Raw genomic sequence first — 17575 nt, 5'->3', positions numbered from 1 at the left:
AGTTTTCTTCTTGAAAGTCGTAGCCTTTTTTTAACCACATTATTATGTGCCCCATTTCCCTTTTGTAATAAGCTCTCCAAACACGTTTGCTATTCGCTCATTTTTGCCAGCTTGTGGTCATACTTTTTCCCTTGCATCACGTGACAGAGATGAACGTTTTGACAGAGGCACAGGCGGATTTGTGTTACAAAACTTCTTTCAAACTCAATCAATTGGAGAGCCCCCACCGACCAGCTGAACTCAAGTGTTCAGCCTGCGGGTTCGCCTGTGGCTTTGCCCCTGCTGCCAAGGAGAGCGCGGGGAAGAGACCGAGACGTCTCAGCTGACCCAGCCGTCCTTCCATGGAGCCTGTGGTGGGCAGTTTGGCAAGCACTGACTTTCTTGAGCCCTGTCTCATATTAAAAAAAAAGTTCATTCAGAGTGTGTGTGTGAACTGTTACCAAATGGCTTGCGATCTGGTACCAGTCCATGACATGTTAGTTGAGAATTGGTCTGTCGTCGGAAACATACCACCCTCCATCCATCCATTTTGTTAGTTCTTATTTTGTTGTGTTTCCCAGAGCTGAAGCCCATCTTAGATGATGCAGGTGTTGATCAAGTCTCTGATGGTGTAGTGGAACGCTCGCCTAACTTGTGCGTAGACAGCATGGGATCAGTTCCCACTCTGTGACGGTGGGAATGTGAGTGAGTTGTGGTTGGTTGTTTGCCTTGTAAAGAATGGATTTCTCTGTTTGCATCAACCACTCAGAGTATATTATTTCAATATTGGGACTTACAGAGGTTGGATTTACATTTCACCAATTTTTTATGGGCTTTGCTTCATTTTTATGTTCATGGTTTTGACAGGATGGAGATGACACATTGACTATCGCTCAGAAATGTACCTTATGAGAGCACATTTACAATCCCATACTTACCAATGAAATGTGCAGGGGTCCCCAACCTATGACAGGCACAACCTGTAAATATGTGCACCAGGCCCTTTCTGTTAACGGCACCTTTTGAGTGAAGTGGGCACTCTTTTTTTCTCAGTTAAATCTGAAATGTTTTCAATCCAAGTCAGTTCAATAGAGGCTCAAATTTCATTATGTCATTGCTGGTTCTGTGAATAAACGACCATGTGAATAACAAAACAATCAAAACATTAACAGAATGGATTTCAATCACCTTCTCAAGTGTGTCTGTCCATTTGTGCAGGTGAAACCGAGCTCGCAATGGATGCAGAAGTGATGGCTGAAGCTCAGAGTGGAGCTGCACCGACGCTTGAAGGTAAAATGTGCATTCTACTCTTTTCTGGCTTTCATGAATACCATCTGAAGACAATGGTTAAATTACTTGAGTATATCACAATTTTTGTGAGTCCTCCTTTGACATTACAGGGAGAGACAAATTGATTATAGTAATCTATAAGTAACATATAATGAAAGATAAAATGGGCAGCTGAGATTAAATGTTGATATTTGTTGTCAAATTTCCGCCAGTCGCAATTGTAAACCCAGTCTGATCTAAACACTCCATAAATCCACTGGAGTTAGAAACCACCACCCAAAATGCTCACCCAGAAAGAACCTAACACTGTCAACATTTCTTCATACTTCACTTTAAAAAACATTGAACTTTGTCATAGATGACTCTCGCTCTCCTGATTGTTAAACCAACACAATGCCTTTCCTTTGACTATTTGGTGGCTGAAAGTAGACTGAACGTTAGATCTGCTGGAACCACAGCTACATATGGGGGCAGGGAGTAGAACACGATTTTGGAGAATTGGATTGAGAAGTAGGGAGACAGAATGTGAGCTTCATAAAAATGCGTGGTTGATATAATTTTATTTTATTCATTATAATGACAACAGCATGCATTCAAATTTCTTAATTATTGCGGGAATCAATGAAATGAAAATAAAATTACAGTATTGTCATCTTTAACTCATTCGCTGCCAGACGATGTGCAAAAACAAAAAGTATGCACTCCATTGCCAGGATTTTTGTCAATTTCACTAAAAATGCAGGACCTACACAATATTGAGTTTTAGGACTACATAAACATTCAATTCAGCGTAAGAAAACTTAGACTCACTTCACTACAAAATACAATACAATACATGGATATTGATTTATATTGCGCCTTAAAGGACAACCGACTCCTCCGGACAAGTTGTGTCCAGAATTTGTAAAATCACTTCAATCATTTGTAAAATAAGAATCTGTTTTAAATTAGATATCAGGTAGACTGGATGAACGTAATACAACTATTACGCGATGGTGAATCATTGTGTGTTGCACCAAGACTACTATTTGGTACTAGTTGACACAAATTCCCAGCAGACAAATCAGCCCATTTCCAACGGAGCATGGGCGCCATCTTGTGCATTTTCTAGGCGCTACATTGGAGTCCAGACGCCTCAAAAAGACAGAAGGGCTTATTTGATCGATTGCAAACATTTATGCTTTCCTCTTCAGAACTATTTCAATCATATTCATAACTGGATGAGTAACAACAAGGCGTCTTCTCCGAATCTGAAGCCACTGTTTTGATTCTCGAGCAAGGCAAGACGTCTTGGCGTGACGTCACGAACAAGGGAGCGCGACCTTCTGAAACTCGCCGTCCCGAGGTCATTTTGAAGTAGTTTTGGGACACTTTAAGTCATTTGTATTGGTGTTTTGCATTTGACTAAAAATATCAGCCTGCGTGTTTTGGGTATGTTAGATGCTATAAAACGTTTTTCTGATATCAGTTAGGAAACAAAAAATGGTGTCGGTTGTCCTTTACAGCTGAAGCTGAAACAAAGTGATAACATGGACAAAAGGCAAATGCTGCCACCTCATGGAAGGGAAAACATTGCCAGAGGTCTGACCAGCCCTTCTCCCGCAAGAAAAAAAAATGTGAACAAATTCAGGAACAACGCTCCATGTCATGCTTTTCATTTTCCAGATAAATTGGGGAATGGCAGTGAGTGATTTAATATCCATCCACCTGGAAGTATTGGAACCTATTCCAGCTAATCTGAACTGGTCCCCAGCCAATTGCAGGGCATGTATAGATCAATGATCATTCACGCTGACAATCACACCTCAGGACAATTTAGAGTGTTCTATATACATTTTTACATTTCCCATCTAATACATATGTGTTCTCCCGGTAGCTAATTTAATATCATCCGCTCATTGAAGTGTGTGCACCCTGGCCTGCCATGGGATACAAGCAAACTAGAGTTTTCTTCTGCTTATGTGTATTTCTGTACGCAGGATTGAAAGAGGATGAAAGAGACGCTCCAATTGGCGGCAAAACAATTCTGCTGAATTCACTCAAACAAGTCTGCAAAAATAACAATGCACAGTCTAAACTGCCCCTGTATGAATTTACATACAGCACACTTGATTTGCACAGTAGACAAAAAAAGACCACGCCATGCATTCCAACTTTATTGCTTAGAGAAGTTATTGGATTAAGATAACAAGAGCCCATGGTGATCTCGCAGAGAACAACTACAATTCCACTAGGAGGAAACACAAACAGCAGTATTAAAGGGGAAGTCAAGGCAAAAATGTACTTGACACAAAACGTATAATTATAAATGAATAGTGCGTGTTGCAGAAGGTATTGGTAAACGTGACCAAGAATGCAGTTGAGGAAGCTTTCCAAATCTTTTTTTCATTACACCTGTCTCTTGAGAATAAGAATAATCAAGCAAGCACTTAAGCCTTGTTACTTGAGACTCAACAAAACCCCTTGGCGACTCAAAAGCAGTGAGTAGGACAAATGAGGCTTTACAGTCCAAGTAAATTCAGGGTCCTTCTAATGCTTCTACTCATTCATTCATTTGTTGACCGTATTTTCCAAGTTTGAGGGATTGGGAGCAACAGGGGCCAGTGCTCCTCTTGCAAATGGCAAATTGTTGTGCTGTTTCCGGATTTTGTACTTTTGGTTCAAAGGATGGCAAAGTCTATTTGACAATGCAAGTGTTTAATTGACATCGCTAGGCATCAATGACCGTTCTAGTCTGCTCACACGCATACACATCCGGTCGCCGGTCAGACTTTAAAAATAGTGTAAGCTAACTTTATAAAATATTATATCAAGGTTGTATTTATAATATCTTGTCAAATAAATACTGAGGGAAATATTTTCATGGTCAGCGGAGGTCAATTGCAAAGCAAAGTCGAACAATCCGCATGGGTAGTGTTTTCTTTCTTTCGGTACTTTTGTCGACTTTACACCAGTAAAATTATGCGTAGGTTGTTTGTGCAATTGGGCACTATTGTCTGATTGAAGCAGCCAATTGAAGCAGCTCCCCCTGATTCCCATTAAAATCACAAACACGCGCACACACACACACACACACACACACACACACACACACACACACACACACACACACACACACACACACACACACACACACACACACACACACACACACACACACACACACACACACACACACACACCAGTGCCACATGGTCAAAGGGATTCTATTCATATATTTTAATGATAATGACAATAATTTTTTCATCAAACTGATTCCAACAATAATTCAGAGGACTTGTCCCACGCTACTTTCATATTGCTGAATGAAATACAATCACATCCAATACACATATCCAGAGTCGAATCTGTCTAACTATTCCTCAATCAAATCAACCAAATTTGGATGACCCAATACGCACCACCCTTTAGACCTGCTTTTTCCAAGTCTGAAATTGAGTCTTACTTTTTTTCCCACCAAAATGCAAGATACAACTGAGGAGTGGCAACACGTACATGCACACATGAAACAGGTCAAAGTTGTATTTGTCCAGATCTCGCTCTGAAACCCCATAACTCTCATGATCTTCAATCTTCTTACTTCCCTACTCTTAGGTCACTTTCTAAAAACCAATGTAGTGCTATCTCTCTTGGCACTCTGGACCCTCTCAACACCACTGTCTGTGTTTATCTCTCTTCTCTCCTGGTTGTTATGTTATGGCAATTTTCTTCTTCGTTTTCGGACAAAAGACAAATTAATAACGGCGGAATCTACAGCATTTCATAAACTAACATTTATTATAGTAATTGGCTCCTCTACAGAGCTTGTTTGTTTTGGGTTGCAGTAAAGTTCACTAAACTAAGAACGCTTTGAATGTGCACCTCGGATATAACTCCATGCAGCCTCAATAGAATTGGTGTAGAACAGCCAACCCACTGCCTTTATGAGCAAAAAATAAATAAAACCATTTGAATTTTTAGATTGTGTCAATCACTAGCGCTTATATGAGGAGTTGGCGCCCCCTCGTGGAGCCATTCTATGCTCCAGAAATAACCTCCGACTCGATGAGCACTTAATGCTGCAAGCAAATCATAGGTAATGAAATCTGGCTGAGAGCCTTATATTTTAAAGGTATTTGGTTTCATGTAAACTAAGTATGCTTACACATGCTTAACCTAGATATTCGAAACCTAATTTAGTTTTCTAAAACACAAGAATGGACACCCTGAATTGATTACCAGCCAATCGCAGGGCACACAAAGACAAACAACAGTCACTCTCACACTCATACCAAGGGACAATTTGGAGTGTTCAATCTGCCTGCCATGCATGTTTTTGGAATGTGGGAGGAAACTCACACTGACCCGACTCGAAGACAGCTGAGATAGGCTTCAGTACCCCCTCGCGACCTTAATGAGGAATAAGTGGTACGGAAAATGGATGGATGGACAAGAATGGACAGACCCTGAGCAGAAAACTCACCTCACTCATCATGCAGTTCAAAATAAATCATAAATCAAGTAGGTAAAACATACTGGTACAGATAAGTACCACTACAAAAGCTGTATCTGTGTGTATATATATTCTAATGGCTTACAACAAACAACATTATTTGTCATTTATCAGCAAACATCCACTCGATAAGGAGTTACTTAATTTGGTAATCAAACAGACAATTTGAACTATACATATGTTATATCCACAGAATCATTCATTTAACTTACCAAGAGAAGAATGTCTCCCAGTGGATTTCCACTGCGGAGATATGAATAGATGGGTGAAAAAAGTCCATCGATATGACATCATTGCGTTCAAATGAAAACAATTAACCTTCGGTCACGATGTGCAAGGTGGTGGTGGACCCCAAGAATGCAGGCAAGACAGAAGAGCATGGTGTATTTGACAAATTTTAGGAAATACAGTCAGCTGGAACAAAATCTCAAAAACAAGTCATCAGAACAGAAAGGTCCAAGGTATCAAACAAAACCATGAGTAAAACATGACAAGATCAAACAAACCTGACAGGGTGAAACAATGACCCGACAATGAATGGTCATGCCATGAGTCCTTTTAACTGCCACTGATTAAAACGACCCACACCTGCGCAGCATCAGGCAGGGCCCGGTGTGCCACCCTTTGGTCGCAAACTGAAATGTAGAAGTACCCCGACCTCAAGGGACTTATTCCAGAAGTCCCAACAGTCTTCCAAAAGGGGCGTCTCGCCCGGGAACGAGGAGACGGCAACCCTTGCCTCACCAGGAAAGAGGGAATAAAAGGCAACGACACCCTTGCCTCACAAGCGAACATGAACCAGAAGCTTACAGCAACCCTTGCCTCACCAAGAAACACAAAATAAAAGGTGACATCACCCTTGCCTCATCAACGAACAGGAACGTCAATGGCGACGGCACCCTTGCCTCGCCAGGGAACAGGAACCAGAAGGTAACGGCAACCCTTGCCTCACTAGGAAACAGGAACCAGAAGGTAACGGCAACACTTTGACTGGGCTCGGCCCGACGTAGGCATGGCACGGCTCGTTTTGGACGTGAATGTGACTCATTTCAAACAAACACATGACGAGGCTCGGCACTGTGGCGAGTCGAGGAACATTGGGCGGCCACATGTGAACGGGTATCGGCCTGATGTGGACGTGGCACGGCTGCTTGTGGACGTGAATGTGACTCGATTTAAACGGACACATGTCGAAGCGTGGCACAATGTGGACGTGCTCCGCTAGTCGCAGGGTGGAACCATATGTATTCAACTGTGAATCCACCCAAATGTAACATTTGCAAGTTAAATATGAATACCGTTCATGACAACTTCACATTGTGTAATCCACAGGTTGGGGTAGGATTACACAAAATCATCGAAAGATATACTCGACGAATGCACTTTGCATGAAAGTGCCATGTTCTTAATTGTTGTTCTTTGCATGTGATTGACAAATATCTTGGAAAGTCACAAATATATATGCCCCAATTACTGAATGGTAATTGTAAAATTATGATTTGTGTTATTTAGCGATAGTCTTCTATCTCTTGACAAACCTGTATGTAGCACAATGGTGGATGGATATGAAACGGTTGCTTTAACCAATCAGATTTCGGGATGGCAACACAAGGCACTGGAAACGTCAGAGTTTTCGCAAACTATGATTGCCTCGTCACGTGATTGGCTACTCACAAGCCTACTGGCCAGAGCAAGCACATTGTATCTGAAGCGAGCTGCAAAAGCAAATATATTGTTGTGTTGATTTAATAGTGGTTTTGTTAACTCGCAATGGCTGAAGAAAGAGAGAACATTGATTTGGTTGCAGATACACTGTTCAAGCCATTTTCAATACGGACTTTTCAAGAAAAGATGGACATCATTAAGAAAGGTTGGCTAGCTCTGAAGTAAAAACAGCAAATAATATTGCAATTTCATGAGGTTATTATTGATGCCTGTTGGTTCAATCTTCTGACTTCTGACCCCGTATTATGAATCTACATGTTCATGGTAAAAACAAAAATAAAGTAAATACTGTAATGACAATATTTCTTTCTTCATAAGTTATTTCCTGGCTAACGGGACCTTCTAGTGGATGTGTAGTGAATCACACTACACCTTTTACAGTCACAGCTGTGGATTGATTCAGATGTAGCACTACTGGAGGTCAAGAGGACAGCCACTCACCACAACGTGGTTGGGAGGGACAGGTGGTTTGGATGCTGTGGGTTTAGACCTAGCAGGACTCAGAGTTTCCATTTTTTCCCCCAATTCTGTCTACTCTTCTACCCTGAGTGCTTTTCCATCAATGTAATTTTCCTGAGAGCTAATTGAGACTGTGAGAAGAAAAAAAATATGCTGGACAAAAATGTATGTTAATAAATAATCTGTTGCATTTCACTTTATCAAGGTTACTTCCTTGAGTTCCTGGAGCCGGTCAACAATATCACACACTTCCAGGGCCAGACAGCCACACTGCACTGCAAGGTGGCTGGTAACCCACGACCGATGATTCGCTGGCTTAAAAACCATGCCCCCGTTGTCCAGGAGCAAGGGCGTATCACTGTCCGTAAAACCGAGGCTGGATCGAAGCTTCGAATCACTGACCTTGATACGACGGACACAGGCTATTATCAGTGTGTTGCCTCCAATGCATATAAAGTGATCTATGCAACAGGTGTCCTTTATGTAAAACTAGGTAAGATTTGTTTACACATTCAATCATTCTCCCCATTTATCTTTGTGACAAATTTAAAGTACCGTATTCCTCACACTATAAGGCAAAAGCATTTTATTTTCACCAAAACAGTGAGTCTTATGATCGAATGTGCCTTGTATACGGAGCAACATTCAGTTTTCTTGGACGTAGTGTTTTAAATGTTTTTAAAATGCTTTGTCATAGCTGCAGTGGTTGTAAGGGGGTCTATTTAACTCATCCACTGCCATTCCCGAATTTATTCGAGAATTGAAAAGCATGACATGGAGCACCATTCCCGAATTTCTTAGGTTTTGTTTTTTTTCTTGCGGAGGGATGCCGATCAAGGGATGATCAAACCTCTGGCAATGTTTTTCCCTCCCACGAGGGGGCAGTACTTGCCTTTTGTACAGCCGCCCCCATTTCAAGCTTAGATAACTCCAGACCCATTTAACATCGGAATTAGCTCTTTTTTTTCTCTCTAGTGAAAGCTGAGAGAGTCTTAGGTTTCTTACACTGCATTGAATGCTTATGTAGTCCTAAACCTCAGCATTCTGTGGGTCTTGCAATTTGAGTGAAAATGACAAAAGCCCTGGCACTGGAGTGGGCACATTTTAGCACATCGTCTGGCAGCGAATTAGTTAAAAAGGGCTGTATTGTATTGTATTCCTTCTATCATAGCTCCATGTAGTGGATACATAATGCAACCGCAGCCGCTCATGTAACTCCTTCCCAATGCACCTCATCCATTGAAAGTGAGCCATATAAACCAAACCATCACATTGTGCCATAAATTTAGTAACTTGCATGATTGTGCAAATAATGTATCCACATTTAGTAAAATGTGTGTTTTATCATGTTTAATCAACAGGGCAGATGCCTACACATGGACCAGATCATACGTAAGTTTTAACTTTTTTTTAAGTGATGAAGTTGATTCATGTAATTGAGGTTTCCAAAATGACTCATAAAAACTCATAAAATGTGCATGTTAATACACCTTTTTTACAGATACATAATCACAATCAATATTTTTGTTATACCGCTATTTGACTGCTTTGACTAATTTGAGACATTTCCACCTGCATGTATTCATTCCTCCAACATATTAGAATGGGACCTTGAATGTTTTCCCCTTGTCCACATGAGTGGGTTTAACAGTGGACCCAAGGTCTCAGAAATTTTGTTTAGAAAACTCTTTCCTTTGGAAAAAAATTGCTGATTGCATTTAAATTTGTTGTTTTTTTTTTCTGCGTGTTTGGTAGTATGTACTGTATGCACTACGAACCCACCTGTCATATTTCATATTTGTTTTATGGAAGTGTGATGACACGACAACGATAGCCACCACTTGATCATTATCAATGAAAAGGTTTCTTCAGCCGTCATCTGTACTTCTTTGAAGGTGTCGGACGTTTCGCTTCTCATCCAAGATGCGAACAAAAGTCTTTTGCTGGTAGTTTCGGCCCTATATATGTATATCCCTACTGTCCAGAGGTGGCGGTGCCAGACCTCTGCTCTGATAGGTCCCTGCTCTAAGGTTGGGGGGAGTAGAAGACTATTTCCTGAGGCTACACTGATTACTAAAAGAAGCAAAAGTGAACAGGAAAAGTAAAAGAAGCTATTTTTATAAAACAGCAAAAACCTTCACTAAGGCCAGTCGTAGACCATCAGTCAGGACAATAGAAGTAATCAGTGTAGCCTCAGGAAATAGTCCTCTGCTCCCCCCACGCTTAGAGCAGGGACCTATGATAGCAGTGGTCTGGCACCGCCACCTCTGCACAGTGGGAATATACATATATAGGCCAGTGCTACCAGCAAAATTTTAATTCGCTGATGAAGCCTCTTGGATAAGAAGCGTCCGACCACTTCAAAGAAGTACAGATGACGGCTGAAGAAACCTTTTCATCGATGGACCACTCCAGTATGACTGAGAGCTCACACAGATGCACTTGATCATTAGGAAGAACGGCAGAAAAACTGAACTGAACAACAACTTCTTTGTACTGTTTTTTTTTAAGGTTGCACGAAAAGGGATTTTGCCAACCATACCGTGGCATTGCCTGTGCTCGCTTCATTGGCAACCAGAGTATTTATGTAGAGTCTCTCCAGATGCAGGGCGAGAGTGAAAATCGCATCACTGGTATGAAAATCATTGATTTTTTTAATACAATTACTTACAAAATATAAACATCCAGGCACTCCATTGTTCTGTTTAAGTAATCAGTTGGTCGGTAAAATAATCTAACTTCATCTCTGTTTCTTCTCAGCTGCTTTCACAATGATCGGCACCTCTACTCATCTGTCCGATCAGTGCTCAAATTTCGCCATCCCTTCCTTCTGCTACTACGTCTTCCCTTTGTGCGATGAGAGCTCCCGGGGTCCTCGGCGACGTCCGCTCTGTCGAGACGAGTGTGAGGCCCTGGAGAATGACCTGTGCCGTTCCGAGTACACTATTGCCCGATCCAATCCCATGATCCTCATGCAGTTGGAGCTTCCCACCTGTCACCTCCTACCACGTCCAGGAACACATGATGCTGCTTCATGTATGAGAATAGGAGTGCCACCAGAAAAACTTGGACCATGTAAGCAGCTAACCAGCAGAAAAGAAGGAAAATCGCAAAATGGGTCAGACCAATAGTGTGTTATGATATGTTTTACAGACAGCCCCACAGACCAGAGCTGCTATAATGGAAGTGGAGCTGACTACAGGGGGACTGTTAGCATCACAAAATCTGGTCACCACTGCCAGCCATGGAGCAGTCAGTACCCTCATAGCCACCATTTGTCGCAAGACTACCCAGAACTGTGGGGGAGCCACAACTACTGCCGGAACCCGGGAGGCCAGATGCAAGCTCCCTGGTGCTTCACTTTGGACCCTCGAGTTAGAGTGGACCTTTGTGATATCCAGTCCTGCAGTAAGTACCGGCCATTCAGCATTTATACAAAGTAGAGCCACCCTAAATCAGTGGATAAATGTGTGGATGGATGGATGGATGGATGGATGGATTGTGTTCATAAAAACCTGACAAAGACTCAATCCAAATGTTTTGCACATAATAGTTTAAAAACAACACTCAGTTCATGTTTTCATTAAACAAATATTTAGATTTTTATTGTGTATAGTATAAAGTAATACCGTGTATTATGCTTTGTAAAGAGTACTGGTAATTGTGTAGCACACGCCATGCAACACTGTCTAATACAGAGGTGTCAAACTCGAGGGCCAGGGGCCAGATTGGGCCCGCCCTGTCATTTTATGTGTCCCGCAGAAGCAAATCAAGCACATCAACTTGCCTAATGCATGCTGAAATCTAAAAAAAAATACATTTTTCATATGTAAGAAATAAGAGGCAACTTGTAAGAATTTTTTTGGAAGCCAAAGCCTTATAACAGTAATTTGACCAATACTGTAGTTGAATAAACCAGTCATGACGGCCTTGAAGGGAAACAGTAACTAAAATGTGGCCCACGACACAAATGAGTTTGACCCCCCTGATCTAATACAAAGCATATAGTACGATCTCATACAAATTACATTGCATGTACACACACACACACACACACACACACACACACACACACACACACACACACACACACACACACACACACACACAACACACACTGTGTAGGCTGTGTGTGTGATCATTTCTAATGTCTGCATGCCAAGTATTTATTTCCAACTTATTATGACACTTGCTCATCGTGTCATTTTCCATGTTAATTTAATAATTTGTGGAGAAGAGGGCCAGATCTAATGTCGTCATTACTTACCTTGCTACCCTCTTTCCATTTACAGAGCCTCCTGAGAACGTCAGAAAGGAGATTCTGTTCATTTTAATCCCTGCAATCGCCATCCCATTGGTCATTGCTTGTCTCTTCTTTTTGGTTTGCCTGTGTCGAAACAAGCAGAAAGCACCAACTGACACGCCTCCTCGCTGCCAGCTGAGTAGCTCACCAAACCAAGACATGGAGATGTCTCTCCTAAGCCAGCACAAACACCAGGTGGGACATTCAGAGTATGGAAGAGTAAAACATTTCCCAAAACAGTGGAAACTCGAAGCTTGTATAAACTATGGTGAGGCTGCAGCCTTGCATTTGTTCCAATTTCATCAAGCCACAATTGCAGTATGCTCCTGGCAACTACACCAGCAATTGTTTCATTTGTCAGTTTATGAAGCTAGGTGGACATTCACAGCAATAAAGGTCCGTCACGTTTGTTGCTGAACAACCCACCACTCCCCTGTGGCCACCGACAATTTAGTATAAATGTAGCCTAAACGTTCTTAAAAAGATACCATAGCAGTTAGAGGGTGGATGAGAAACAGTCATCCATCATAAAACTGTGTGAATGGAACTTGACCTGAAAGTGGGATGTGTCAAAACGTTCTGCCATTTTACACTCGCTGCCTACAACTCTTCTAAAGTTGGTATAGTATACTTTCATGGCTCGCCGTGGCATATGTTTTTATAATGCTAGAATGTGGCATGGTGGAACAGGCATTCATGGTAAACTGTGGACAGAACAATTATGTGCCTTTGAGAGAGACTCCATGACTCAGCAGCCTCATCCTGCCACAACCTGTCAAGGACACCATAACAGCTTGCGAGAAAACTAAACAAGACTTGAATAAGAACCAAAATATTCTCAAAATACTAAATCATATTGCGTTTCAGGCAAATTTATTGGAAACAACCTGAGAAAGCCTTTCTGAATTTTGCCATTTTGTGATGTCACAAGAAGGTACTATAAAACCCAAAAGGGTACATTTTATCAGTGGTCACTCATAGTGAGATGGAAATTCATCCATCCATTTTCTAATCCGCTTAATCCTCACAAGGGGGCTGCTGGATTCTCTCCGAGATGGTTTCCGGCAGCAGGAGGGGGACACCCTGTACCGGTTTAAAAGGTTTCTTCAGCCGTCATCTGTACTTCTAAAGGAAGTACAGATGACGGCTGAAGAAACCTTTTCATCGATGGACCACTCCTGTACGACTGAGAGTTTACACAGACCTGTACCGGTTTCCAACCAGTGTTTTATTTTCATTATGTTGCAGGCAAAGCTGAGAGAACTCAACATGTCAGCGGTCAGATTTATGGAGGAGCTTGGTGAGGATCGGTTTGGCAAAATTTACAAAGGCCATCTGTACGGCACCGCACCTGGTGAGCAGACCCAAGTGGTGGCCATCAAAACACTGAAGGATAAGGTTGATCCCGCTTTCAGTGAAGAATTTCGTCACGAGGCCATGCTGCGCTCTCACCTTCAGCATCAAAATATTGTTTGTCTTCTGGGTACCATCACCAAAGAGCAGCCACAAAGTATCATTTTCACGTATTCGAGCATCGGCGATTTGCACGAGTATCTTGTGGTGCGCTCGCCCAACTCTGACGTTGGTAGTTCAGATGATGACCGGACGGTCAAATCAACATTGGAACAGGCTGATTTCCTTCATATCATTACCCAGATCGCGGCCGGAATGGAGTACCTTTCGAGCCACCAGGTTGTTCATAAAGATCTCGCAGCCCGGAATGTTCTCATTTTCGACAAGCTAAACATTAAGATCCTCGATCTGGGCCTCTTCAGGGATGTCTATTCAGCCGATTACTACAATCTGATGGGGACAAGCCCTTTCCCTATTCGATGGATGTCCCCGGAGGCGCTAATGTATGGCAAGTTCTCCACAGACTCGGACATCTGGTCTTATGGTGTTTTGCTTTGGGAGACCTTCAGTTATGGTCTACAGCCTTATTGTGGTTACTCCAACCTCGACGTGATTGAGATGGTGCGTAGCCACCAGGTATTGCAGTGTCCTGATGACTGCCCGGTTTGGATTTACACCCTTATGCTGGAGTGCTGGAGTGAATTCCAAGCAAGGCGGCCTCGCTTCAAAGACATCCACACACGTCTGCGCTCCTGGGAAAGCCTTTCAAATTATAATAATTCTGCTCAAACGTCGGGCACGAGCAACACTACCCAGACCAGCTCTCTCAGCACCAGCCCTGTAAGCAATATCAGCATGAGCATGGCAAATGCGTCGCGTTACACCGGCCCAAAAAAGACCACCACCTTCCATCCACCTCAGTTTCTGCCAATGAAGAGTCAAATGCATCGGCCGATGGTCCCCCCGCAGCTCTACATCCCCGTCAATGGCTATCATCCTATGCCAGCTTACCAATACATGCAGAATTTTTACCCCCTGCAAATACCCATGCCGATGCCCCACCAGCCGGTCCACCACCCAGCACAGATGGTTCCAAAAGCTGGTTCACACCACAGTGGCAGTGGCTCCACATCAACAGGCTATGTCACCACGGCTCCTTCTAATAACTCGATGGCGGAGCAAGCGGCCTTACTCAATGAGGACTCCAAGACCAACAATGAGGACTCGGTTGACAGGGCGTCCCAGATGAAGCTCGAGCAAAACGATCACTTGGCGGTGCCTAAAACAGAAATACTTGGTGACACAGAGCAACAGACTGATGAGCTGACGATCGAGTTGTCTGACACTTAGGTGGGTCTTCAATATGAAATATTCCCACGTTTGCCTGCGTTCATAAGCAGCATGAAGTAAAAGGAGTGATTTCCAGTGACAGTGACTGAATGTTGAAAAAGACTTTCCTAGTATTGACTCAGATTTTTGTTTCACAATCAAACTTTTAAAACCGAAGAACACTATAGTCCATGTTTTTTTTTCTCTCAATGTTGCTGTGCAACATACTCAAACAAATTATTCACCATACTGTACTTTGTGGAAGTTTTACTGACCAAGTGGCACTGTTATTCGATGAATAAATATTGGCTTCTGCGAGCCAGTGTGATTATTTGGTGACTGTGCCCGCAGTGTTCATATCCTAAAAAAATGACCTTCCTTCCAGTTTATATCTTGAAATGCCAGTTTCAGAAATCGCAGAACTCCAACTCAGTTTAATAGCAAATGACTTTGAAGAATTTGCTTGTGCATTCCTTTGCGCTTCTTGAAGGTCTTTTAATATTTTTATGGATGTTATTGTCCAGTGGTGCTTGTACATTGGCCACAGCCAACGAATGTATGATGAACAGAAATGTGTACATGAGAAAGAAGTATTGTTTTCAAATGAAAAAAAAAAAGTGTTTTCACTCTGCGATAGGCTACATCTTCCGGTTGTTTTTCATATCACATTGCACAGATTTATAATTTATATTCTTTAGTTTAATTTTTTTCTCACCTTTTTTTTATTGAACTTCGCTAAATCTGATGTTTTGCCGCCCAACCCCTGCCGGATGCATGATTTTTATAAGATGTTTTTCCACTTACTTTACAATGGTGTACAGCAAACTACAGAATGTTTAATAAATTCTTTTTGATTGAGTCATTTGTTGATCAAACTTCATCATGGGGGAAAATCTGATACACCAACAACAGTTCCTATAGTGCATTAAAATTAATAATTATCACAACCAATATTGAACAACTACATTCAGAACGCCATTGAAATCTCAGAATACAAATGTTAAACTGCAAATAGCGTTTGGGGGGACTGCTTCATTGTGGTAGACTAGGAGTTTATTTTTTTCCATTTTGTGTGTGGATAAGGTTATTGTCAAAGAAGTGCAGTCTGCGTGTCAATGTATCATTAAACATAAAAATCGATACAGAATGATATACCCCAAGTGCTTATATTATATTTATGATCTGATTTATGATTACTGATTCGTATTACACTACACTTGGAATTTTGTGAAGTTGTCATAGTAAACGCAGACTGCAAGTGCTGAGTAAGTTCACAACTCTTATTGAAGTGTTTTTTTTAATCTTAGAAATTAAATCATGGTTCATTGTACTTTATTGTAACCTCTTACACAATAAAATGCATGTTTGATGGGTAAAATGTTTTGAAACTGCAGAACCCATCACCTTTTTGTTTAAAAATATATATGGAAAGGGGCCTTTAAAAAATATATTATACTGTCTCATCTCATCTCATTTTCCGTACCGCTTATTCCTCATTAGGGTCGCGGGGGTTGCTGGAGCCTATCTCAGCTGTCTTCGGGCACGAGGCGGGGGACACCCTGAATTGGTTGCCAGCCAATCGCAGGGCACACAAAGACATACAACAGTTACTCTCACACTCACACCTAGGGACAATTTGGAGTGGTCAATCTGCCTGCCATGCACATTTTTGGAGTGTGGGAGGAAACCGGAGGACCCGGAGAAAACCCACGCGGGTCCGGGGAGAACCTGCAAACTCCACACAGGGAGGCCGGACCGGGACGCGAACCGGCGACCTCTGCACTGTGAAGCTGGTGTGCTAACCACTCGACTACCGGGCCGCCCCTATATTATACTGTATATTTCGAAATATTCAAACCTTATTGAAATGCAGAAAACACTTGTTGCATTTGACTGCTTTTCATCTTGTTTGACAGGGATGTTTGACTGTGGTACTTTTTCTGTTTTGGTTTCTTTTGTTTAATAATAATAATCCATTTCATTTATAAGTGCCTTTCAAAACTCTCAAGGACACTTTACAGGTGGGAGTACAATTAATTTATACTCCTTCAGAAGTTGACTCCTGGATTCTCCATCAACTGCCTTATCATGCTCCTCAGATGTTTCATACTGGCCTCACCTGTGTTAAAAAAGAACCTGTCAAATATTTTATGATTTGACTGTTTATTTTTAAATTCACTCCTGGACTATCTGAAGCAGCGGCTCATATGAGAGGCAGGAGACACATTTTGATGAGGGTTCCACGGTAGGCAAAAATTAATTGCAAGTGTAGTTCTATGAAAGAATGGGATTTTCCATTCTGTAGGAAGACATATTTTCAAATCTTTTTCATAATGTTTAAGGACTTTTGGGGTTGCACTCTGACACAAGATTCAAGTTCTAAAGTACACTTTTACTTTGAGATAAATTGTATTTATTCTTTTTCTTAAAATAATCAATATACACGTGTGTTTTTAATGTGGGATTTCTGAGAATAAAATCAGAATTGTTATGTACGCGTGTGAATCCTCAATGTGGCCCACAAAAGCAAATTATCTGTGTCAACTTAATGAACACTAGCTAAAATCTGTACCGAAATGTGAAATTGTGTGTAAGAGATAACGTTGAGATTTTACAATAATTTATTTCTCTTTTTAAACTGATAT

General features: G+C 41.7%; 1 protein-coding gene across 1 annotated transcript in view; it reads left to right on the top strand.

Annotated features, from left to right (window-relative positions):
• The window catches only part of ror2 (receptor tyrosine kinase-like orphan receptor 2), a 47453-nt gene extending 31901 nt beyond the window's left edge, over positions 1-15552 (top strand). Inside the window, exons 2-9 of the mRNA XM_089020626.1 lie at positions 1198-1269; positions 8151-8438; positions 9307-9337; positions 10457-10578; positions 10706-11020; positions 11099-11353; positions 12238-12443; positions 13497-15552. Coding sequence (XP_088876752.1) covers positions 1198-1269; positions 8151-8438; positions 9307-9337; positions 10457-10578; positions 10706-11020; positions 11099-11353; positions 12238-12443; positions 13497-14951 — 2744 coding nt within the window. The 3' untranslated portion in view covers positions 14952-15552. The remainder of the gene's footprint in view (positions 1-1197; positions 1270-8150; positions 8439-9306; positions 9338-10456; positions 10579-10705; positions 11021-11098; positions 11354-12237; positions 12444-13496) is intronic.
• Positions 15553-17575: the final 2023 nt, after the last annotated feature.

This window comes from Hippocampus bargibanti, linkage group LG18 (assembly GCF_051943395.1).
Source record: "Hippocampus bargibanti isolate YZ-2025 linkage group LG18, ASM5194339v1, whole genome shotgun sequence".
In the NCBI taxonomy this organism is placed as follows: Eukaryota; Metazoa; Chordata; class Actinopteri; order Syngnathiformes; family Syngnathidae; genus Hippocampus; species Hippocampus bargibanti.
The sequence above is the reverse complement of the archived record's forward strand: the minus strand, read 5'-3'. Positions and strand labels throughout refer to the sequence as shown.